The sequence below is a fragment of the Littorina saxatilis genome, linkage group LG15, assembly GCF_037325665.1.
Source record: "Littorina saxatilis isolate snail1 linkage group LG15, US_GU_Lsax_2.0, whole genome shotgun sequence".
NCBI lineage: Eukaryota > Metazoa > Mollusca > Gastropoda > Littorinimorpha > Littorinidae > Littorina > Littorina saxatilis.
The window spans coordinates 47,105,089-47,131,959 of NC_090259.1; the positions used below are offsets into that span (position 1 = coordinate 47,105,089).

Sequence of the window (26,871 nt, forward strand, 5' to 3'; positions counted from 1 at the left end):
TTTGTGCCTGTAAAAAAAACAAGTCGCGTAAGGCGAAAATATAACATTTAGTCAAGCTGTCGAACTCACAGAATGAAACTGAACGCAATGCCATTTTTCAGCAAGACCGTATACTCGTAGCATCGACAGTCCACCGCTCGTGACAAAGGCAGTGAAATTGACAAGAAGAGCGGGGTAGTAGTTGCGCTGAGAAGGATAGCACGCTTTTCTGTACCTCTCTTCGTTTTAACTTTCTGAGCGTGTTTTTAATCCAAACATATCATATCTATATGTTTTTGGCATCAGGAACCGACAAGGAATAAGATGAAAATGTTTTTAAATCGATTTTGGAAATTTGATTTTGATAATAATCTTTATATGTTTAATTTTCAGACCTTGTTTTTAATCCGAATATAACATATTTATATGTTTTTGGAATCAGAAAATGATGAAGAATAAGATGAACCCCTGATGTTAACCCCTACCATCATAGAAGACCATTAGAAAGAAGAGTCCCCATGTGCAAAACTGAATTATACCGTCGATCTTTTATACCATCTACTACTGTCCTGTGGAACACCTTGCCAGACAACATCAAAACAACTAACTCAATCAGCGATTTCAAACGCTATTTATCTACTCCTGATTATAACGTACCTGCCTATTATTACTGTGGTAAAAGACTGGAAGAGATTCACCACTGCAGAATGCGCCTAAACATGAGTAATTTGAATTCTGACCTGTGTAAACGCCACCTACAGGGAAACCCACAGTGCGCTTGCGGCTACCCGAACGAAACAGCTGACCATTATTTGACACATTGTCCTTTGTACGTAGATGCTCGCCTGTCTACAATAAACGCACTTCCTGTTAATTACAGACATGTTGAAATATTGTTAAATGGTAGCGAAAACCTTTCTCTTTGCACCAACAAGCTTGTTTTTGAAAGTGTCCAATCGTTTATCCATGAATCTGGTCGTTTCTGTTGATTTGACTCAGTACCCATATTCATGCCATCAAACCTTATTTTATATGCATTTTCAAATGTATATTTAGCGAGCTACTGCTTACTTGCCACAGGACTATGGTTTGTAATGTACTATGTATATTCTTATTTGTATGCGCTGCCAACTTCATCTTTTATATGTACCTACCGTTTTCTCCTCCCTCCTCCACCCTCCCCCCTCTTCCTCCTGCTAGCTTTTTCTTATTCTTTCTGATTTACTTTAACTATGCTCTTCTTGTAGATAGTTCAACAATTGATAAGTAAAGCTTGTCCGACATCATATTTGCGTTATTTGCCTACTACGTATGGCGCGTAATATAAGCGTTTGCTTGAGTTCGTGTCCCTATTGTTTATCGTTGTATTTTTGTATCATGTTTGATTTAATAAAACATTGTTTAAACCAAGAATAAGATGAACGTAAATTTGGATCGTTTTATAAAAAAATAATTTTAATTACAATTTTCAGATTTTTAATGACCAAAGTCATTAATTAATTTTTAAGCCACCAAGCTGAAATGCAATACCAAACCCCGGCCTTCGTCGAAGATTGCTTGGCCAAAATTTCAATCAATTTGATTGAAAAACGAGGGTGTGACAGTGCCGCCTCAACTTTTACAAAAAGCCGGATATGACGTCATCAAAGACATTTATCGAAAAAATGAAAAAAACGTCCGGGGATGTCATACCCAGGAACTCGCATGTCAAATTTCATAAAGATCGGTCCAGTAGTTTACTCTCAATCGCTCTACACACACGCACACACACACACACACACGCACACACACACACACACACACACACACACACACACACACACACACACACACACACACACACACACACACACACACACACACACACACACACACACACACACACACACACACACACACACACCACGACCCTCGTCTCGATTCCCCCCTCTACGTTAAAACATTTAGTCAAAACTTGACTAAATGTAAAAAGGTCATGTCCACAGCTGTGTTATTATTCAAACAATATTTAGACGAAAATGGATGTGAAAACTGACTTTAGTTCTGTTTTTACAATGTCTTCTGCAAACACAGAACATAGCACCAAGCTGGTAAGTATTTCACTCACACAATGACAGACATAGTGAGTGGTCTGATTGGCCGGGATCGAGTTTGGGAGGAAATCAGCAATGAATGTTCAATGTTTGAAATAAAGGGGATCATTCAGGTACCAGAGGGTCTCAAACGAGCTATACATCCACACACAACTGTTGAGCGCAAGGTGTGTCGCGTGTGTGACACATTCCTGACGGAAGGACATGAAATACTGAATACTGGCTTTCTCTCTGCATGCAATACACGTCAAGTTTCACTTGTTTGTTTAAACAATGTTTTATTCATGTTTTACGTGTTGATGAGATTGACATTGTCGTTCAGTGAAAACAACAACCAGCCTAGTTACACTTGTTGTTTTGTTCAAGTCCATTTGATTTACAAGCTTCAAACAAAAGTTTAGAATCACCGAGAATCAAAGCAGACAGAGCGTGATTGTAATATCCGAGAAACAAAGCGGACAGAGCGTGATTGTAAGATCCGAGAAACAAAGCAGACAGAGCGTGATTGTAAGATCCGAGAAACAAAGCAGACAGAGCGTGATTGTAAGATCCGAGAAACAAAGCAGACAGAGCGTGATTGTAAGATCCGAGAAACAAAGCAGACAGAGCGTGATTGTAAGATCCGAGAAACAAAGCAGACAGAGCGTGATTGTAAGATCCGAGAAACAAAGCAGACAGAGCGTGATTGTAAGATCCGAGAAACAAAGCAGACAGAGTGTGATTGTAAGATCCGAGAAACAAAGCAGACAGAGCGTGATTGTAAGATCCGAGAAACAAAGCAGACAGAGTGTGATTGTAAGATCCGAGAAACAAAGCAGACAGAGCGTGATTGTAAGATCCGAGAAACAAAGCAGACAGAGCGTGATTGTAAGATCCGAGAAACAAAGCAGACAGAGCGTGATTGTAAGATCCGAGAATCAAAGCAGACAGAGTGTGATTGTAAGATCCGAGAAACAAACCAGACAGAGTGTGGTTGTAAGATCCGAGAAACAAAGCAGACAGAGCGTGATTGTAAGATCCGAGAAACAAACCAGACAGAGCGTGATTGTAAGATCCCAGAATCAAAGCAGACAGAGTGTGATTGTAAGATCCGAGAAACAAAGCAGACAGAGCGTGATTGTAAGATCCGAGAAACAAACCAGACAGAGCGTGATTGTAAGATCCCAGAAACAAAGCAGACAGAGCGTGATTGTAAGATCCCAGAAACAAAGCAGACAGAGCGTGATTGTAAGATCCCAGAAACAAAGCAGACAGAGCGTGATTGTAAGATCCCAGAATCAAAGCAGACAGAGTGTGATTGTAAGATCCGAGAAACAAAGCAGACAGAGTGTGATTGTAAGATCCGAGAAACAAAGCAGACAGAGTGTGATTGTAAGATCCGAGAAACAAAGCAGACAGAGCGTGATTGTAAGATCCGAGAAACAAAGCAGACAGAGCGTGATTGTAAGATCCGAGAAACAAATCAGACAGAGCGTGATTGTAGGATCCGAGAAACAAAGCAGACAGAGTGTGATTGTAAGATCCGAGAAACAAAGCAGACAGAGCGTGATTGTAAGATCCCAGAATCAAAGCAGACAGAGCGTGATTGTAAGATCCGAGAAACAAAGCGGACAGAGCGTGATTGTAAGATCCCAGAATCAAAGCAGACAGAGCGTGATTGTAATATCCGAGAAACAAAGGGAAATAAGCGCTCTAGATGTACACGACATAATTAATTATCTCTCACTTACTCTTTTGCACACGTCGCATGCATTCAGAGCGCTTATACTTCTCTTTATTTCTTAAACGTTGAGAATATCACCAAGAAAGCAGCTTGACCAGAAATAAAGAATATCTGCCGTTGGTTTAACTTTAAGCACGTTTTCTTCAGTTTTTGGCTGTATACACATTTTGTTCTCACAAAACAACATAGAGAACGATTACAAACATGATAAATGCTGTTAATGTCATACATGTGTGACACGGACAGGAAAGCGTCACCTTTGGCGCAGGCACATTTAATGATCAAAGTATGACACGTGTTGAGTGTGCTAAAGAACGCAAGGTTGGGTCGTGGGGCCAGCTACCGTTCAGGGTCGTGTGGGGGGCCTGCTGACAGCTGTAATACTGACATTAAAACTTGCATTGTCTCAAACGTTTTTTTACTATATTTTTGTGTGTCTGTCTGTGTCACGATCACGAAGGAGAATTGATGTGCGTGGCGAACGGGGTGTGACACAGACAACAACACAAAACAAACGAAGAATGAAAAATAACAAACGAGAATGGATAAACATTAACAAGACTTTACTTACAAATTACACATCGATAAACATTAACAAGACTTTACTTACAAATTACAGATCGAAAAAGAAACCCACCTTACCTTAGAAAGAAAAGCCTACTTCTTCTTCTTCTCATTCTTCTGACACTGCATGGCAATTTTACTTCTTTTTATAAGGACAGTAACATTTTGAGTCTTGAGTCTTGAGTCTCCTTCTTCTTCTTCTTCTTCTTCTTCTTCTTCTTCTTCTTCTTCTTCTTCTTCTTCTTCTTCTTCTTCTTCTTCTTCTTCTTCTTCTTCTTCTTCTTCAACAAACTGGGAGTCATTCAAAACTAGCCTAAATCTACTCCGCGGGGTCGGTCTTGGATGGGAAACAAAAACGGCATACATCACCGGACACCGAAGTGTCCGGACCACGTCAGATGGTAACACTGAGATATAGACCTGGGCTCATGTGCAAATCAACGGGAGAGAACAAACCGCGGGTTCTGATTTGTTGAAATGACAACACATCTCAGTTTTAACCAATCAGACACTGCGGGGGGGCTTTTCGTTTGGATGGCAACTTTGTCGTGCCCTGTACATAGTCTTTGTCTATGTGGATGGTACCGAACCAGGTCGGACGATACGTTCTCCGGGGATTGCAGTACAGCGTGTTGGACATAATCATTCATCACGAGGAACTCCTTCAGACTCTGCATCGTGTCTCCAGGGTTTTGCAGGAATATTGCTCTCAGCTCGGAGTCCCGGGCAGCCTCGGTGATTCTTTGTGACGTGTGGCGTCGATTGTTTGGTTTGGTGGTGAGGGCTTTGGAGACCGTGTCCTGGCGTGATGGAGAAGATTGCGTTTCGTTGTTTTAGCGATATGGATGTTGTGGGTTTTTTCGCCTTAGGGTTGCCGCTCACTTAGCCTCATGTTCGGATTTTAGTTTTGCATTTCGTTGTGTGTACCGTGGAAGTTAGCCTTCCCCACCACACACACTATTATCGACAGTTGTGACCAGAACATCTGACAAAAACAAGGTCTTGAAAAGGGGGTTTCATAAATCTGAGAAATTGAAGTTTGAAAACGGAGGTCAATTAATAGAGGGGATGGATGACAAGAACATCTAAAAAAAAAAGCACCCAAAAAAGGTGGAGGGTGGCCTTGTATCGGTGTGTCTTAACAGGCAGGTTTCCCTGTGGAGAGGGGCAGAGAACCAGAGAACTGAATCAGTCGCTGACAGATTGGAACTTCTCCCCTCTGTCTCTCGTCCCGTTCAACCCAGTCTCCCTCCCAGTCATCGGGGGACTCTCCGCGTCATCGATTTGGGGGATATTGATTTCAGGATTTTGTCAACTTCTCGGGTCTTAGTGAATAGAGAGAGAGACAGAGACAGAGAGAGGGAAGAGGGAGAGAGAGGAGAGAAGAGACAGAGAGAGAAGAGACAGAGACAGAGAGAGAGTGGAGAGAGAGAGAGAGTCCTTTTTGCCGCTTTTCCAGCCGGGATGGTGTATATTTTATGACTGTCACACGCTTGGATAATGCATGAGCTGCTTGACTGTCTTTGCTCGGCTAGGGCCGGTGTCCTAGCATCACAACCCCCCCCCCCCCCCCCCCGCTTTTTTCACAGGGGGTAAGAGGGAGGTGGCAGGGTGTTGTAGAATAATGAAAGTGAGAGGGGAAGAATATGTCTGTGTGTTAATTAATTTAAGTGGGCGAGGCTTTTCTTTTCTTTCGCTTCAACACTGCCACCATGATAAGTGTCCGTGCTCCTGTCCTCCTTTCGCGACACGTATGTCATCTTGCTGTTGTCGTGACCTTGACATTCGGGAGTCGCGAAGTGACCTTGAAAAATGCGAGAGTTTCTGTTTGTGCACTGCGCATGATCAGATTAATTATTGATTGAAGTGTTTTGTGATGGATCTTATCTCCAATCAGGCAGTTATCGGAACGAGATTAAATTTAGTTTTTAGCTCTGGCGCGGACTTTAGTCGGTTTAAGAGTCATTATGTCAGTCTTTTCCTGTCACGTGTGATGTGTAGCACAAGTTAACATTTAAACTTTCAGTAATGTTGGTCAAAAGCTGATGTTAAATGTTTTTAATATTAGATCATTGCATGCAAGTGAATATCCATATACTGTTTAAATCTTTGAAACTACAACGATAAAGTCTTACGAAAAAGCGTGTACTTCAGAAGAGGCTTCTTAGACTTCCTTGACACGGGATCTTGAAACGTTCACACACTCCGTCCCCTTTCTTGGCTCCAGAACCGTGAGCAGGAAACAGCACAACTTCTCAAGAAGGCATCTTGTGTATTGCGATGGCAATTTGCACGACGAGAACCCCTACCATGACACTTAGCCTGATGCATGTCGGGAAATCGGATGTAGAAGTCTCGGTCAACCCAGAGAGATGCAAGCTCCTTTGGGTTACGATCAATATTGGGTGAGGAGGCTGCGATTGTGAAGGTGACACTGATACCGTTTGCCTGGAAAGCAAGCTGCCACTTCATTTTGATAATGTGGGTTTGAATGTTGGGCTTTGTTTTTGATTTGTGTTAGTTTGTTGTTTGGATTGGAGATATTTGATTTATTTTATTGTGAAGATTTGCATTTTGAGAGAAAGAGAGAGAGAGTTTCGGTAAATTTCGTCCCAGAAGATACGGGCTTCTATATCGGATAGTCTTCACAAAATGTCAGTACAAAAGAAGTTATTTGCTTTAGTATTCTCCGTTCCAGATTTGAACGAAGACCACGATTTTCTGTTTATGTTAACTGGTCATATCAGTCAGTGGTTTTCTGAAAACAAACGAGTAAACACCATTTTCAGGTCTCCTGGGGGAAAATTAGAAATCTCAAATGACTGGAACGGAGAGAAGTAGAGAGAGATATATATATACAAAGAGAGACACGAAGAGAGATACAAACGGAGATACAGAGACAAAGAGAGAGAGACAGCGACAAAATGAGAGAGACAGAGACAAAATGAGAGAGAGAGAGATACAGAGTGAAGTTCCAGTTGAGAGAGGGATGATCAATGATTTAGTTAGGGCGAGGCACGCGACTGAATTGAAACAAAACATGACGATGCCTAGTCACGGAGCGGGCTCTAGTAACCACCCCCGACTCTGGACCACTGGCACCTGGAACGTGGAAAGGAGTTCTCTGTGACGATCAACCACTATTGAAAAAGTTCAGGATTGACCTGTGTAAACGCCACTTAAGGGAAACCCACAGTGCGCTTGCGGCTACCTGAACGAAACAGCTGACCATTATTTGACACATTGTTCTTTGTACGTAGATGCTCGCCTGTCTACGATAAATGCACTTCCTGTAAATTACAGACATGTTGAAATATTGTTAAATGGTAGCGAAAACCTTTCTCTTTGCACCAACAAGCTTATTTTTGAAAGTGTCCAATCGTTTATCCATGAATCTGGTCGTTTTTGTTGATTTGACTCAGTACCCATTTTCATGCCAATAACCCTTATTTTATATGCATTTTTCAAATATATATTTAGCGAGCTATTGCTTATTTGCCACAGGATTATGGTTTGTAATGTATACATGTACTATGTATATTCTTTTTTGTATGCGATAACCACCTTCATTTTTTATATGTACCTACCGTTCTTTCCTCCCACCTCCACCCTCCCCCCTCTTCCTCCTGCTAGCTTTTTCTTATTCTTTCTGATTTGCTTTAACTATGCTTTTCATCTAGATAGTTCCACAATTTAAAAGTAATGCTTGTCTGACATCATATTTGTATTATTTTACTACTACGTAGGGCGCGTAATATAAGCGTTCGCTTGAGTTCGTGTCCCTATTGTTTATCGTTGTATTATTGTATCATGTTAGATTTAATAAAACATTGTTTAAACCAAAAAGTTCATAGGAAGGATAACAGAGAACTTAATCGTCCAACGGCGTCCTCAACTCCAAGTCAGCCGGAGTTCGTAGCGTAATTTGTCTTTTGTCTGTCTTCTCGAATGTATAATTTTTGAAGAGAACAGAGCTACCTCTGTGTCTAGATTTACGATGTTGATGATGTTTGGTGAGATTAATTCTTTCTTTTTTTTTTCTTTTTTTTTGTTGTTGGGGGGGGGGGGGGGGTGGTTAACAGAGAAAGTTACATGGGATCCCGTTACCTCTCTAGTGGGTACAGTGGTACCTGCGACCAAAGGACATCTTTAGAACCAGTCCAAAGTGTCCCTACATTACAGGTGGCCTGTCACGACGAGACGCTATATATTGGTCAAAATAATAGACAAAGGGGCTTAAGAAGGTGTCCTTTCATGGGAGATGTCCTCCCACGAGAGGGGCCTAGCTCACATCGCAGAGACTACTGTAGTTTTAAGCGTGTTTCCTGTCAACCCAGGTTGCCTTCCTTTGGAGTCGGCAGTTGTGACAAAAATGGGTTTGAACATTATACATACTTGCAGTTTTAGAGTGTTGAACTTCTGTTTGCGAGAAGAAATCTTTGTCTTTTGACTCTAAAGGCCGACCTTATGTTTTCGAAACTTGTTACCCAACTGTCATGCTTCAACCAAACAAGTTGTGAACAAAAGATATACAGATTTCAGTGTTGTACACCGATCTGCTCCGAACGCCTGTGGTCTCGCAGAAAATCTCGTGCCATCAGTCTTGGAGACGGGAATCCTTGATCGGAAACAAACAGGTTTCCTTGGCGTTGTTGGTCTTGGTGATCCCGATGCGTGGTCACAGCCAAACGGAAGCAAACATGGTGCTAAGATGGTTATTTCGGGCCTCTCTTCACCCCCTGTTCATGGCGCTCTTCTTGGATTGCTCAATGGGTGTCATTGATTGCGGTTTGAACTGTTTGCGGTTTGAACTGCTTTGAAGAAGCTGTTATAGTGCGTTGTGAGAACGTGTTTGAAATCACTTATGTGTTTTGGTTTTATCGTTTGCGGCTTTGTTTTTTCTGTGTTTTTTGTGTTTTGTAGCCAGTATCTTCTGTGATATTTTCTGTGTCCTTTTCCCACCCGTGTTTGTTGGCATTTCACAATACACATAATAGTGGCCACCTCTCAAAATTGATTTGTGTCAATCATTGAAACGAAAAGTTTATAAATAAAGTGAAAAAACGCTTGACTAAACCGCTACTGGTGCACTAAGAGTAAGAGCAGATAACCGCGACCTCGAGTCAACATAGGAGGAGTGAACGCGAAAAAGGATTCGCTCCCTTTGATAAAGGGGACGGGTCTTGGATGGTCTGATTACAAAATACGTCTTACGCCGACTTTTAATAATCATGGTAACTGCGGTCGACTGGTCGAATGACTAAGTGCGAAAATCAAAATTACGGACGGATGCACACACACCACACCACACCACACACACACACTAACACACACACACACGTGACTCTCACACTACAACACAACACAACACACCACACCACACCACACCACACACACACACATAGGTGGGCTGATGAATTTCAAAGAAGTGTCAAGCTGTTAGCGATGTCTTTGCATTGTCATATTAAATTCACTGGATCTCCGAGCCGGTGTAACGATATCAGTGTTCTCGTCAAGACTAGTTCCCTCGCCTTGTTGATCTCTCATTAACTCCACACGGACTATCTCCCAAAAGCAGTACACCTATTTGAGGAAGAAAAGCATGTCAGTTTGTTGCAAGTGAAGGACATTCGCGGATAAATTCGATAGTTTTTCCCACAAAATACGATTATTTCCATAATACGATTACTTCGAAAACGTGCACCGAGTAGTTACGTCCCTTGAATGGCGGAAGGGTTAGTAATGAAGTATGCGATGAAGTAAATTTCTAAGTTAAAATACCCTTTTTTTCTTAACGAATTATCCCCCATGAGAACTTGGGAAGGGAGCGGGAAATAGTCAGTGTAAAGTGCATGCAAGATCAATGAGAAAACTGGTCTCAGGACAAACCATGGACACACTGATATGGCAACATCGGCAAGCCTATGAACCTGCCGTTGGTATAATTTCAGTGTTCATCTATAACCAGGGGCGGATCCAGGGGGGGTTTCCGGGGTTTCCTGACACCCCACCCCCCCCCCCACCCCCAACGCTACAAAAATATAAATAACTTAAATTGAGAATAAAGACAAGTCGCGTTAGGCGAAAATACAATATTTAGTCAAGTAGCTGTCGAACTCACAGAATGAAACTGAACGCAATGCCATTTTTCAGCAAGACCGTATACTCGTAGCATCGTCAATCCACCGCTCATGGCAAAGGCAGTGAAATTGACAAGAAGAGCGGGGTAGTAGTTGCGCTATGAAGGATAGCACGCTTTTTTGTACCTCTCTTTGTTTTAACTTTCTGAGCGTGTTTTTAATCCAAACATATTATATCTATATGTTTTTGGAATCAGGAACCGACAAGGAATAAGATGAAAGTGTTTTTAAATTGATTTGGACAATTTAATTTTGATAATAATTTTTATATCTTTAATTTTCAGAGCTTGTTTTTAATCCGAATATAACATATTTATATGTTTTTGGAATCAGCAAATGATGGAGAATAAGATAAACGTAAATTTGGATCGTTTTATAATTTTTTATTTTATTTTACAATTTTCAGATTTTTAATGACCAATGTCATTAATTAATTTTTAAGCCACCAAGCTGAAATGCAATACCGAAGTCCGGGCTTCGTCGAAGATTACTTGACCAAAATTTCAACCAATTTGGTTGAAAAATGAGGGCGTGACAGTGCCGCCTCAACTTTCACGAAAAGCCGGATATGACGTCATCAAAGACATTTATCAAAAAAATAAAAAAAAACGTTCGGGGATATCATACCCAGGAACTCTCATGTCAAATTTCATAAAGATCGGTCCAGTAGTTTGGTCTGAATCGCTCTACACGCACGCACGCACGCACACACACACGCACACACGCACACACATACACCACGACCCTCGTTTCGATTCCCCCTCGATGTTAAAATATTTAGTCAAAACTTGACTAAATATAAAAAATGTTGTGGCTCAGATTGCACCAGATTCCTCCATTTTCCTTGATTTGTATCAACATTTTCCCGATGGGGAGGGGGGGGGGGGGCAAGCCCCCGGACCTCCCTAGGAGCCGGCCTTTGTCTTCTAAGTGACGATTCTGGAAAGTAGTTGGGTAATTTGTGGGCTCAGGTTGCACCAGATCGATCAATTGTCCTTGTTTTGATTTGTATTTGGAAATTTGGAACCCCCCCCCCCAAAAAAAAAAAAAAACCCACCAAAATGAAGTGATCCGCCCCCGATAACAGTCTATGTAACTGAGCGCAGTGTACTTCCGACAAGGATAAAGAGGTATAGATTATAACGTGGGGTGGGGGATGGGTGTAAGGTTAGGGGGCGGGTGGTTAGAGGCTATACTGAAGGTATCATTGAAATGTTAATGGTGTCAGGGTCAGTTTGAGTTGGACTTGATAGTGTGTGTCGGCCACTCCAAGACAGGATGTTTGATTTGAGGTCCGTGAAAAGGTGAAGTGGGCTCTTCAGACTTGCTTAAGTTGTCAGTTTAGAAACGCGGGGTTTGGTTTAAACAAAGCTGTATTCAGTGCATGACAGAGATGATGTACGTACAGACATCTTCGGGTCAGCCCAGACTGGTATACTGCCAACACGCACAGACAAATTAATCTGCGTTTTAAATAAAATGGGGAAAACATTAAAAAAAATATTAGAAAGAATAACACCTGCGCATATTACATCTCTTCGTTCTGTCACATGCCGGCAAACAAAATGAAACAAAATATTTGTGTCTCCAGACAACACGGACAATGAACAGAAGATCGCGTTCCCAGAGAACACACACAGATAATGGGTGTCTGTCGCGTCGCCCTGACTTTTTGTTGAAAATTATTATTGAATTAGTTGACAGCGACAACGTCCCGGCTGGAAGAAACAATTTCATGTTGCAAATTTGTTATTCTTTATCGAACTACAAACGAATGTCATTACACAAATATGACGAAACAACGGACAAGTCTCTCTCTCTCTCTCTCTCTCTCTCTCTCTCTCTCTCTCTCTCTCTCTCTCTCTCTCTCTCTCTCTCTCTCTCTCTCTCTCTCTCTCTCTCTCTCTCTCTCTCTCTAACACGCACGCACATACACACACGCAGGCGCACGCAGACACACACACACACACACACACACACACACACACACACACACTGTTACTATCAGTCATCTGTCCTAGATTCGTGTTGGCCGCATCACACTTTGCTAGAGAAATATGACACACGTGATGGCGGCTGATAACGCAAGGATTCCATACGAGTTTTGTGGGTCTTGAATCGCATTGGGAAGACGATCATTTGTCATATTGAGTTTACTCCGTATGACCAGAATGTTGAAATGTCACGGTGGGGCTGTAGATTGCCATACAATTTGACACAAAGACCCGCACCCAAACCCAAGAAGCGTGGCGTCCCCACGGGAGACCCGGATAATGTTACTTGCTTGAATTGTTTCAAATGTTAACTTCAACCACGGTGACACTCCTGCTGTCTATTTTGGACAAGCGCAACGAAGCGGAACTGGTACATGCATTTGTTTATCTACACACGCTCAGTCGTATCGTGTAAGTCTTAATCAATACGAATTTTAATGTGTAATGTACGTTGAAGTCACATAGACCTCGTACGATTTCTTCTACGTACGTGTGCTTCAATTCTCAATTGCACTCGTCACAGTTTAGTTGTTTTACTGTACAAGTTGGTTTTAACCTGCATGGCCATTTTCCCCATTTAAGCAGTCATATTCCGGTTTGGTTTTTTTGTGTGTTTTTTTTTTTTTTTTTTGGGGGGGGGGGGGGGGGGGTTGCTGTGTTCGAACCCTGAACTTGCAGGAAGGCCGACGTCCTTACCGCGAGGCTATTGCGCCTGGGAGGGTGTGATTTCAAACTGGCTACAAAGTCAGGGAGTGTCCCGGTGCAAATCTGCCCTGCAGTGTTACACAGTACAGTTGAACCTGCCATGGCGACCACCTCTTAATAGCGACCACCTGCTCTGGCGACCACTTCTTGATAACGACCGCCCATTACAACCACCCAAAGAAACCCTGACTTGATTATTTCCACTATGTACTATAACTCCCCTTTCCATAACGACCGCCCATTACAACCACCCACAGAAACCCTGACTTGATTATTTCCACTATGTATTATAACTCCCCTTTCCATAACGACCGCCCATTACAACCACCCACAGAAACCCTGACTTGATTATTTCCACTATGTACTATAACTCCCCTTTCCATAACGACCGCCCATTACAACCACCCACAGAAAGTACCCTGACTTGATTATTTCCACTAATACTATAACTCCCCTTTCCATAACGACCCCCTGTCTAGAACGACCACTGTGTAGCGGTCCCTTGCTTTAAACAAAACTCTATTCAATTTTATATCGTGACATATATATATACACTATTTAACATTGAGGATCCGAACTCAAGCATAAAGCCTAAATTAACGTAGCGGTCGGTCCCTTGAGGGGTCGTTACAGGCAGGTTGGACTGTATCTGTCGAGTTCATCTGGTGACCGTGACCCTCGCCACGTGCATCTTCTCACGTGACGTCACACGCTCTGATCGTCTGCAACGTGATGGGTTCGTCTGACATCAACACAGCTGTAAACTGCTCCACAAGTATATCATCTACAAGTTAGCATCCCACTTCATTGGCTCGGTCGACGCCCGTTTGAGGGATGCATTGAAAATCGAATTATTCAATGGTTGCATAAATATCGAGTACCTCTGATGGGCAATTTCCCATTATTACTCATTCTTTTCTTTTTTTTAGAGACATCGGCTTTTGGGGAAATCCCAATGAGCGGTTGTATCACCGCGCGTCAACTGGATGTAATGGTGGTAAGCTACTTGTAGTTTAATGCACTTGTGTACTTGTGACGGGTCTTTATCTGTGTGCTCACAATAACCACTAAATACCGCTGTGCATTGAGCGGTCTTCTCTATCACTCACCGGATGTACACTATCACCAAGGTTTTGTACACTATCACGAAGGTTTTGTGAACGGATAGCGGGGTAGCTGTTCCCCCAGTTCGCGGGTACTTGGACGGGTGGATCGACGACTGCTGTGTCATTCTTTCTGGGTGGATTTTTTTGTTTTTCTCAAGTGGATTTATTTAAAGTAGAATTTCCTTTCACTCTGCGCTTCTGCTGTTGAACTTAACGGTGATTTGTACGACTACGAGTGTCAGTGAGAGCAGAACTGCCGGTTATGTCTGGTTGACATATGGACACGACTCTGGAACAACAGGTTGGCAGGCAGGACAGTTGAGCTGGCCGGTGATGATTGGCGGCTGAGTTCCACTTTGTGGTTGTGGTAGTACACAGGGTCTGTCATCGCCAGCAACAGCGACACCTACATCAACATCAATACCAACTACAACATCAACATTTACATCAACATCAACAGCTACAGCTGTGTCTAAACTAATTGACCTCAATGCTTGCCTTGTTTTGTTCCGTTGAGATCTGGCCGGGCGTGCCTGTTCCAATTTGAGAACGGAAACACACGGTTTTGTGCGTGTTGTGTGTTAGCTTTTATCAGTGGAAACGCCGCCGTATGCTGAGGCAGAGTTCGCGTTGCGGTCATGTCTTGAATCTCAACATTGTGCACGAGGAGTTGTGTTGCAAGGCTGGCTGACTGTGGTGTACGGTTATCCATTCGGACGTTTCAGAGAGAAATGTACTGGTTCTGACTGCGAGAAGGTATTAGTACTGACCGCAAGAAGGCATTGGTTCTGACTGCAAGAAGCCATTTGTTCTGACTGCAAGAAGGTATTGGTACTGACTGCAATAAGGTATTGGTTCTGACTGAGAGAAGGTATTGGTTCTAACTGCAAGAAGGCATTGATTCTGACTGCAATAAGGTACTGGTTCTGACTGCAAGAACAAACATTGGATACTAGGTTTGTGGCTGTTTTTCTGGCCGGATTTCACAACTTTTAATCGTGCCTGAAAGGAAAACCACAGACGTAACTCGGATGCTGCTGATTGAACGGGATTGAAGTGAAAGACTACACAATTAGTAACCAGTGAAGGCAAGAAAAATCAGGTTGGTGAAAAGAGAGTCATTACACAGCTGTCCGAAGACATCGAGAAACATCGCTGGACATGCCCTACGATGTGGTCAGTCATGGCGTCAGCAGTGACCACAACTTGATATTTGTCAGTACAGTCTGTAGAACCTGAACCCACTTACGAAGAAATCATCGGGGACTTCCGGTATTTGCCTTGCTGATAATCCACGCAGATTTAGATGACATAGAAGGAAGGAGAGAAAGACACAAGAGGGGAGCAACATAGGGGGAAGGACAGAAAGGAATTGAGGGGAAGGACAGAAAGGAATTGAGGGGAAGGACAGAAAGGAATTGAGGGGAAGGAAAGAAAGGAATTGAGGGGAAGGACAGAAAGGAATTGAGGGGAAGGACAGAAAGAGGACAAGCAAAGGGAGGAAGAGGAAGAGAGAAGGGAAGGAGTTGAGAGGAAGGATAGACAAGGAAAGGCGAGTAAGGCAAGAGGAAAAGTAAGAAAGACAAACAGAACCGACAACAAAATGCCGCCCCAGAAAGGCTCAGCAGCCACGTACGGCAAGGTCCCCACGTCATCCAAACCCACAGAGACACCAGACGACGAAGACCCCGCCATATGGAACGACCCTAACCGCATCCAGATCGACAACGCGGCCTGCGCCACCAGCCCGCTCACCTCCTCCTCCTCCTCCACGACCAACGAGGCGGGCGGGGTGGGTCTCCAGGCCAAGATCTCGCTCACCAACGGCGTCACCGTCATCGTGGGCAGCATCATCGGCTCGGGGATCTTCGTCAGTCCCCGGGGCGTGCTGGTGGGGACGGGCAGCGTGGGACTGGCTCTCGTCATCTGGGTTCTGTGCGGACTGTACTCCATGATCGGCGCGTACTGCTACGCCGAGCTGGGCACCGCCATCGTACGCTCCGGAGCGGACTACGCCTACATGCTGGAGGCCTTCGGGCCCTTCGTGGCCTTCATCCGGCTGTGGGTGGAGTGTGTCATCGTCAGGCCCTGCACCACCGCCATCGTGGCCTTGACCTTCGCCTACTACGTCATCGAGCCCCTCTTCCCCGGATGTGAGCAGCCCGGCACGGCCGTGACCTTGCTGGCCGCCATTTGCATCTGTGAGTGGATTGAACGTAATACCTTTCTTGTCTTGCGAAGGGTGATTCCTCTGGTGAGAAAGTTGCCTTTGTTGCTATCACTGTGCGTGGCTTGTCTTCTTTTGGTTAAGGCGGTCCTCAAGTGAGCCCAAAGTCGACTTAACGAGGTCTTTGCCAAGTCTTTTGTTTTACCGAAAACTCAGTGCTAAATCTCCATGCGGTCAGCTTCGCAAAGCGTACACCGCGAGGTCGACTTCGCCCAATTAATAAAGGCTTTAGTGCAAGGTGAGGCTACTGCTATGCGCTTTCCCCACAAGGTCACCGTGCTTTGCCAAGAAAAGAGAACGTGAAAGTCGGGTTAGTGACGGTTGTTCGTGCTGGTTTGTCTGGAAATAGAGCTGTGTGACTACCAGCTGCGTGTGCGAGTGGCTTGATGATAATTGTCTTACTTGGTTAGCGAAGGTGGGGGGGGGGGGGGGCCGGGGGGGGGGGGGGGTGGTAGCTACTGCCTCACAAGGTCACCGAGCTTTGCCGAAGAAAAGTAATGGGGCACTGGTTAACTATGCTCTGTTAAGGCCATCTGTCTGTCTCTCTGTCTCTGTTTCTCTGTCTCTCTCTCTCTGTTTGAGTCAACAACACCCGATTAGCTAATTTATTTCTGTGGAAGGGGGGAGGGGTGTTCCTCCTGATAGACTTAGCCCTAGGCCAGTTTGCTCGTTCAACCCATGCAAAACGACAAGTCCGTGTTTACAACTTTACCCCATACAGAGACTGTTGTAATAAGGCAATGGAAAACTGAACTTTGGACGTATTTATCTCGTACTGTCGCCTATTCTGTAAACATGTGCTTCATGATCCGTACTTCGCGTTTAATCATCACCGGGGGGATGGGGGGGGGGGGGAGATGCGGGATGTGAAGAAGAGAAACAGTTGAACTATAAGAGCGAGCGTTACGCTAGGGACAAAACAATGGGTGAACATTCACGCTTATATTAAATTATAGTCAGGACAATGGGTGGTTGAATGAAGACTATGCATTTAAATTTTGTTCAGTTTGTATTTCAAACATGTTAGTTTTTAAATTTCGAAGTGTTTTGTAACTGAGTTGAAATAGACAAACACAATGGTCGATTCATGAAGGGTGTGTGCCTCGATGAATGTTTTATGTGTGTCCGCATAAAAAATGTCCGACTTCAAACTTGAAGTAGGCAGTTAGAACTGAGCATGCCACATCCGTCGTCATTATCTTGTTGTCCAAAGACAAAATATACCATATTATATGAGACCACACACATTTCGAGTTTTATCTGTGGACTTTTATTGTTTTATTTTATACAAACTTTTTGTTGCGAACTGTGTGGCCTGCACTGCCGAGAGATAACAAATGTGCCATATTAGGGGCCAGCTACGAGAGAGAAGTATAACGCTGTGCCATATTAGGGGCCAGCTACGAGAGAGAAGTATAACGCTGTGCCATATTAGGGGCCAGCTACGAGAGAGAAGTATAACGCTGTGCCATATTAGGGGCCAGCTACGAGAGAGAAGTATAACGCTGTGCCATATTATGGGCCCGCTACGAGAGAGAAGTATAACGCTGTGCCATATTAGGGGCCAGCTACGAGAGAGAAGTATAACGCTGTGCCATATTAGGGGCCAGCTACGAGAGAGAAGTATAACGCTGTGCCATATTAGGGGCCAGCTACGAGAGAGAAGTATAACGCTGTGCCATATTAGGGGCCAGCTACGAGAGAGAAGTATAACGCTGTGCCATAGGGGCCCGCTACGAGAGAGAAGTATAACGCTGTGCCATATTGGGGGCCAGCTACGAGAGAGAAGTATAACGCTGTGCCATATTAGGGGCCCGCTACGAGATAGAAGTATAACGCTGTGCCATATTAGGGGCCCGCTACGAGATAGAAGTATAACGCTGTGCCATATTAGGGGCCCGCCACGAGAGAGAAGTATAACGCTGTGCCATATTAGGGGCCAGCTACGAGAGAGAAGTATATAACGCTGTGCCATATTAGGGGCCCGCTACGAGAGAGAAGTATAACGCTGTGCCATATTAGGGGCCAGCTACGAGAGAGAAGTATAACGCTGTGCCATATTAGGGGCCAGCTACGAGAGAGAAGTATAACGCTGAGCTCTGAAGTCTCGCGTGACTTCGTAGCGACTCAGTCATTGGGTGAATGATCATTATACAAATAAACTAGGCTTACGGTAGGAAGGTGAAGATTAAATGTAATTATCATGAGCCTAATGACAGGAGCGGAGAAGTTACGTCCCTCCCTAGTCAGTGGTTCATGATAATTCATTAGACTGACCCTCCCTTTAAAGTAAGTCTAGTGGACTCTCACTGCTCTGAAAATTGGCGTCGCGCAAAAACTTGCAGTTAGTTGCAGAAGTTTCGGTTTCACGTCAAGCTCACGCTATATTATCAATCAATCGATCAATCAATCGGTGCAAAATGATGACGTACTTACCTGAGGAAGTGAAGTCTAATTGTCGTTTTATCGGCCACAATGTAGAGAGGAAAGGGATTACGTGCCTGACCCTCATTTATTTAGATAACGGTTTACTCACTTGTTATCTTCAAGGTTAAAGGCCTACCGATTACCGTGTTTCCCTCTCTCTCCCCTTTCTTTCTCATTTCTCTGCACCATTTACACGTACTTAAACTTGGCATTTTCCCGCGTTCGCGTACACATATTCATTTAGTGTAAAAACTCACCGTGCACTCTATAGGTCTGTAGTAGGTATTTTTGGTCATTAACCTCCAAATAGTCACTCAGACCTAATTTGTCTGCATTTTCGGGTACACAAGGTTGCCCGTCTGTTTGATGTTCGGGTCACGTTTTGGTCTCGGTGTCGTGTTCGTTTTAGCCTGCCCAAGACCTCGCGAAAGAACACGTGGAGGAACTAGATATGACCCGAGACTGAACTCCACAGTGTCTGACTGATATGACTTTCTCCTGCAGTCAGCGCTTTGAATAAACAGGTCAGGTGTGCCTTTTGAATAAAACGGTGGTTAAGGGGGGGGGGGGGGGGGGGGTTCTTTCTTCTTCAACGAATGATTATGTCGAAGACATCGAATACCTAATCCCATAACTTTAACACCGACGTAGTGGCCGATTTTCACAATCTTCGCTGGACCCCCCCCCTCCCTCCCAATCTCCGCTCTCCAGAGCCATCCAAGACCCCCACCCCTCTTTAAGAACCTATTTTCTCAGATTTCTGTAAATGGATTCTGAGGGTTAATCTCTTTTTTTTTTAGGCTTCTTGCTTTTGAGGACTGGACTGGACTTTGGGCAGTCTTAAAGTCCCAGTCTTAAAGTCCCAGTTTTACCCGTGAAAACACTTCTGCTCCTTTTTCTCAGACCTGCCTGGGCTTTTACCTGGGATACGACCGTCCCACCGCATGCTGACATACCAAACATCGACAGCCTAACCGCTCTATTGCACAGTGGCAATCTTTTTTTAATATTAATTACTTTCTTAAAATAAAAGCCAGCCTTGATTTTGAGCCGAATTGTGTGTTGGCTTTTTTACCCATCACTCCATTGTCCGATTGCTTCAAAAGTCGGTTCGCTTCCTTCCAGTGGAAAGCTAGCATCAACAGAATTGCGCTAGCCAGGTGTTTGCGTGTTACGATGCAATCAGCGCTTTGAGCAGGGTTAAAGCCTGAATACATGCGCTTTATGTAGAGGTTACATGCCGAGTCTCAGTGATTATTAAAAATAATGGTCGAAGTTAGCGGATCATGAAAAATGCGAGCTTCAGCGAGCTTTTTCATGACCGCGAACTGAGACCATTATTTTTAATAATCACTGAGACGAGGTGTGTAACCTCTTTATTCCCCCTTTCTTCAGTTATTCAAAGAAAACAGGAGTTTTTGTGCGAAAGTTTGATCGAATCCGAATCACTCAACCAGTCAACCTGCGCAGGCGATCGATTAATGCGCGGTTGTATAGTTCCGTGCAAATCATTCCATTCTGTTAACACTTCTTGTCAGTTTCCCTGTTTTAGACTAAAATCAAGTACACAGATAAGCTGTTATTCTGCTGTGGCGGTAAAGGCAGATATTGTGTGTTCTGTTTATGCATGATTTAGTATCGCTAAAGATAATGTTCTTTCGTCAAATGGGACTAGCAGACGAACTTTTGCACGCGTGTTCCAACGTTAATTACTGTATGAAGTTCAGTTTTTTGGGGAAAATAGTGTATGAAACCGCTTTATGTTGTTTAAATTGATGAGATGTGTGCATTTGGTTGCGTGTGATCTGTTTATAAAATGAAATATTGTTGAAAACTGACCGTCGGATTGCAGTCAGTGTTGTCGAAGAAACTGCGTTAAAAGAAGGGGAACTACTCTTGTCGGCAAGAGTATGAGTTACTTGCCTTGGGAATTTGCTTGTGATGAACGGTGTGTGCACAGCAGATCTATATTCAGAAAACAACCGAACTCATGGATTTTATATGGAGATTCATGTGTTCAGGCCTGTAGTTGTTAATTTAAATGCGGTATGTTTGTATTGTTTGCTCCAGAGATGTATATTTCGTACGTATAGAGCGTTTTGAACTTTTCAGTCGCAAAAGTAGTACCAAAACAGAACAGCTTCTCAACCCATTGCACTATCGAGGATTCAGGCTGTTGCTGGCTCGTTATTTGTTTGGTTGCTGGGTCATTATCGAAAAATAACTAGCTCTACAAGTTTACAGAGGTAAAGAAGCAGAGGGCAGGTTTCACGGTAATCAGACTCTTTGATGTGTGTAAACTTTGCCTTCAAATTACTTGCTTACTGTGTTGATTTTCATCATTTTTTCTGCTTGGCATGAGTAAGTATGGTATTTGCAATACAAAAAAATAAATAAAAGCTAAAATGTTTGCGTTTGAGCAATTATTTGAGCGCGTTTTTCGAAGCGAACGTGTGAATCCTGACAGACACCATTTCCTTCTGTCACATGACCCCATCTCAAAGTGTGATTCAACAGACACAAAAATAACACACAAAACTTATGATAATGGGGTTATTAATTCAATTAATACACAAGGTTAGTCTCTGACTAGAGAAAATAGGGAAACAATATCAAATGGGAGCATAAAACCGTTTCTGGAAAAATTTTCAATCACCACCGAAAGTGTCTGTCAGTAAAAAAAACACGTGCTTTGTTTGCAAAGCAAAGCCTAATTTTACACATCGCGTGCTTTTGTCTGTTATTCTTGCTTGTGAACATCATTTTATTGATGTTCTTCACTGGAAAGCAGGTGTATCATCAACAGTATCACAAAATCGCAAAGAATGAACATTTTTGTTGTGATCCGACCGGTGTCTGTAGACTGAATCACACGTTCGGCAAACTTCGTTTTTAACGGAAATAACCGAGCCTTTAATCGGAAACGACGTTTCAACCGCTTCATATCGTCTGCAGGAAGAAAAAGAGGAATGCGATACCCAGTGAGTAAAACATTTAATCGTTTTTAGTGCCTTTTGATCAAGTTTTGTTGCGTCTGTCAGCAACGTTCGTCAACCCAACGTTCGGCACAGCGACGCACGCATACGGATTTGCAGCGTTTGCATTCGGAAAGTGAGGGATTTGTGAGTTCGTTTGCATAATTTCAATCGCTAGTAGGTTTTCCCTTCGTCTCCCATTCTTGTGTGTACATGTTATTGGCATTTCATTGTGTAAATTGAAAGTTTGTGAGTAACAGTAGTAAAATCTGTCGAACGTTGGCAACGCTGACAGACGGAAATATCGAACGTTGCCTTCAATGACAGACTGGCTTGGCGATCGTACTTTCGATTCGTAGGAACACAATATATAGAGACAACAATGTGCGCTCGTTACCACAACGGTCATGAACCGGTGTAACACAAAATTTTTACTCCACGAAAAATTGACTCGGACGGAGTAAACTTCCAGTAAAAATCTTGTACGAAAAAAGAACTCACAAGGAACTAAATTTTTACTCCCCAAATATTTACTCCCACTCCCAGTAAACATCTCGTACGAGAAACTTAGGGCCTACTCCTTCGTTTATAATTCGCGCAATATCCCATTTACGTGCAATCCCGTTTTGCCGCCGTCCCATTTTGGCGACATTTAACAAGCCAAGCGTCATTTTACTACCGCATCCCATTTTGGCGCAATCCCGTTTCGCCGCTATCCCATTTTTTTAATTTTTTTTTTCTTTTTACATTTAGTCAAGTTTTGACTAAATGTTTAACATAGAGGGGGAATCGAGACGAGGGTCGTGGTGTATGTGTGTCTGTGTGTGTGTGTGTGTGTGAGTGTGTGTGTGTGTGTGTGCGTGTGTGTGTGTAGAGCGATTGAGAGTAAACTACTGGACCGATCTTTATGAAATTTGACATGAGAGTTACTGGGTATGATATCCCCGGACGTTTTTTTTCAGTTTTTCGATAAATGTCTTTCATGACGTCATATCCGGCTTTTTTTAAAAAGTTGAGGCGGCACTGTCACACCCTCATTTTTCAATCAAATTGATTGAAATTTTGGCCAAGCAATCTTCGACAAAGGCCGGACTTCGGTATTGCATTTCAGCTTGGTGGCGTAAATATTAGTTTATGACTTTGGTCATTAAAAATCTGAAAATTGTAATTAAAATTATTTTTTTATAAAACGATCTAAATGTACGTTCATCTTATTCTTCATCATTTTCTGATTCCAAAAACATATAAATATGTTATATTCGGATTAAAAACAAGGTCTGAAAATTAAAAATATAAAAATTATTATCAAAATCAATGGACGTCTACCCACAACACGCCACTGGATGCCGCGTGGTGCCAGTCGTGAAAACCAGGTTCTTTGTCCCACAGTGAGACATTCAAGTTGGGGACTTTGTGACCGCTGACTTTGTCAGCATGGATGGAAAGGTGGAGAGATACAGGGCGGTGATCATCCCCAAGTCAACCCATTTCCCCGATGGGCCAGATCGAGAGGAGATCTGTGTGAAGTGTTTGCGCGCAAAAGACAATGGGAGATACTATGTCTTTCCTAATGTTGATGACATTTCATGCTTGCCAATGGCTCAGATAAAAAAAAATCCCACCAACGAACCATGAACAACAGGGGGGATTACTATTTTGACATGTGACCAAGTCTCATTTGAGCGTTCACAGTGTTACCTGAGAATAGCACACCCCCTTGAATTGGGACCAAAGAAAAAGCGTTGTATATATGCATTTTTGAATGCTTTTCTAAAGTCATAAGTTCATTTGTGAAAAAAATAAATTTTTAGGGATTGTTTTGCTGAATGCATGCAGTTAAGAAATTGACCCCGTTTTCAAATTTAGGGGGTAGGGTTGCCCCATAGCCCACGTATGTCTGTGTGACTGTGTCAAATATCAATCTACTTTGCGTACAAACTGTATAGATGTTTGTTTTTCGATTTTAGAATGATTTCTTAAGCTGGTTAGAACTTCTGAGGTCTACAGGAAACGATAAAGATAAAAAAATGTACAAAATATAAGTAGCGTCCTTTATCTTACCATTGTTCTGATCAATACTGTCCCTTTATTTGCAAGTTAACCGTTTTTATTAATGTGTTCAAGGAGTATGTTAAAAATTATTATCAAAGGTTGCTTTAAACAGCACCTTTGGGCAGTTATTATGCACTGAAGTTGTAAAAGCATGTTTTGGGGGTTTTAGGATATAGCGTCTTGGAACGCCAATCATCTTGGAAATACGAATGTTCATATAATTTTTTTTACTGTTTTGGATAGATAAAAAGTTGAACTCTTGGTGCAAACTGTTTTTTGGCCCCTGTTTGACTATTTATTATTTTGGAATATTGTGTGTGAGAGGGAAACTGCAATCCTCAATATCATGAAACGTGCCAGAGGGGGGAATAAAGATAGTATACACGATGTAATCAGCGCTTTGAGCAGGTTAAGCTGGATACATGCGCTTTATAGATAGATAGTATACACGATGCAATCAGCGCTTTGAGCAGGTTAAGCTGGATACATGCGCTTTATAGATAGATAGTATACACGATGCAATCAGCGCTTTGAGCAGGTTAAGCTGGATACATGCGCTTTATAGATAGATAGTATACACGATGCAATCAGCGCTTTGAGCAGGTTAAGCTGGATACATGCGCTTTATAGATAGATAGTATACACGATGCAATCAGCGCTTTGAGCAGGTTAAGCTGGATACATGCGCTTTATAGATAGATAGTATACACGATGCAATCAGCGCTTTGAGCAGGGTTAAAGCCTGAATACATGCGCTTTATAGATAGTATACACGCGGGAATGGCTGTGCCTTTCAACGGGGGTATCACTTTACACACAGACTCCAATGAGCATGGATGCAATCCAAGTGACTTCCTTCCTAACCTTTTCAAGCCGATGTAACTATCTCCGATTACTCCATCTGCGAGGTTTGTGGAGGTGAAGTGGATAAGGAAGGCCGGGAGACACGGGGATTTGAAAGGCTGTTGACTCAAGGACCCCACACTCTATGGCTTATCTCCTCACTTTTCCAATCCCTGTGTGTGCACGCTTGTCGGTCAAGAGGGAGACAAGTTGTACCGGTAACGGAATCCACTGACAGCATCTTAAGTTAGGCACAGTTCAAACAAACAGTTTCTCGTGGACCTTCCTTCCGGCTACCTCATTGTGGTGTTCTGTCTGTCTCTCGGTCCCGCAGTGGGGCACTGCGGTTATGAAATTAAAAGCCCCTCCTGTTTTTGGAACCGCAGGAGCTTTCTAGTTTGCTGTTAGGTAGATTTTTGGTTCCTCTTTCCTGTCATGCTCTTTTTCTTCATGAATTCTTTTCTTTTTTCTGCCTTCTTGCTCATTCACCTGTATTTTTTCCAAAAATCTCTTCTCTTGCCGCTTGTCTCGCGATTCATGTATAGTTTAATCTGTTAGTGTTTTGATGTAAGTCCAGCAGTAGATAGGTTAAGCCTATTTTAACATACTGGAAACTGGTAATCTTCCAGTAGGTATTAATTTAGTTTTACTAAAGCCTGCTGGGACACAAGTAATGGGTTAGTGCATTTGTAAACAGGAATCGCTTGACAAGTGGCCCCCTTCATCCCCCCCTTCCTCGTCCTGATATGGCTCTGCGTAGTCGGCTGGACGTTAAGCAACAAATAAACAAACAAACAAAAACAAACAAACTGTCTCTCGGTCTGTCTCTCTCTGTCTCTGTCTCTCTCTCTCTCTCTCTCTCTCTATCCCCTCTTTCTCTCGCTCACACACACACACACACACACGCACACACACACACACACACACACATGTGCGCGCGCACACTGACGCACAGAGGGAACATACAAACATCCAATAACAGACCGCGCAGAAGAAAACAATAATAACAAGTGGACAACATCTCTGACAGAAACAATTACAACGCAATTTTGATTTCTGTCACAAAAAGATAATATGTTGACATGCTTCTTTTGACGGCAAAAAATACACCATAGTATGTTTGCTGCTGTTCAAAATGAAAACGCTTTATTTTCACCCATTCATCCTCTGTTCATTTTGTCCACTAACAAAAAACAGCAAACGTCTTGATTTCAATCGATTCTTTGAATGAGAATTCTTGGCCTTTCCGCAATAACGATTTTCTGCCAGTTTCAAGAATTGCATCAACCTGCTTCCTTTAATAAACTGCTTCTGGCCTAAGACGATTTCTTATTATTGTGGAGAGACATACGAAAAGCGCTTTTGATGACATCCATTTCCATTTCTTTGGGATTGAAAGGGTTTTAAAGATAATGAAAGTGTTTCCCTCAGAGCTTGATTGATCATGTGGACAGATCAGATAGCTCAAAGACTTCAGCTGCAAGACGTGTGGGGAGAGGGAGGGAGAGAGAGAGAGGGGGGGTGGGGGGGAGAGAGAGAAGGTGAGAGCGAGAGATACAGAGAGGGAGACGGAAAGGGTGAGGGGGTGAGATAGAGAGAGGTGTAAACAAATGTTGCTGTTGATTGTTGCGAGTGTTTTTACGTTGTTTGGTAAATTGAGAGTAAGGGTTGAGCAGAAAGCCACAGCAGTCATTTGGGCTGATCAAGGCTGTGTACAGGGAATGGGCGGGAGGGAGGGGGGGAGGGTGTTCAGATGGTGATAGGAGAGAAAAAGGGCTTAGAGAAGGGGGTGAGGACAGACAAGAAGAGAGTTTTGTGTGACTTTCAATTCTCTCCCTGTCAAAAAATGTTTAAAAATATCTTTAAGCTTTACATTTGCCCAGAGACAGTTGTAACTGTTAAGCATAAAAAGAAAACGTATTGCATTTTCCATCACTAACATTTGGCTTTGAAGGTTTGTTTGTTTGTTTGTTTGCTTAACGCCCAGCCAACCACGAAGGGCCATATCAGGGCGGTGCTGCTTTGACATATAACGTGCGCCAC

At 43.1% G+C, this 26,871-nt stretch overlaps 1 protein-coding gene across 2 annotated transcripts in view; it reads left to right on the forward strand.

Annotated features, from left to right (window-relative positions):
* The window catches only part of LOC138949488 (large neutral amino acids transporter small subunit 2-like), a 96,313-nt gene that overhangs the window by 60,573 nt on the left and 8,869 nt on the right, over positions 1-26,871 (forward strand). Inside the window, exon 1 of one of the 2 annotated variants that reach the window (XM_070321322.1) lies at positions 14,304-16,505. The exons of the other annotated variant lie outside the window; for it this stretch is intronic. Within the exon in view, the coding sequence (XP_070177423.1) occupies positions 15,908-16,505 (598 nt within the window). The 5' untranslated portion in view covers positions 14,304-15,907. Of the gene's footprint in view, positions 1-14,303; positions 16,506-26,871 lie in introns of those variants that run through there. 2 annotated transcript variants of the gene reach the window in all.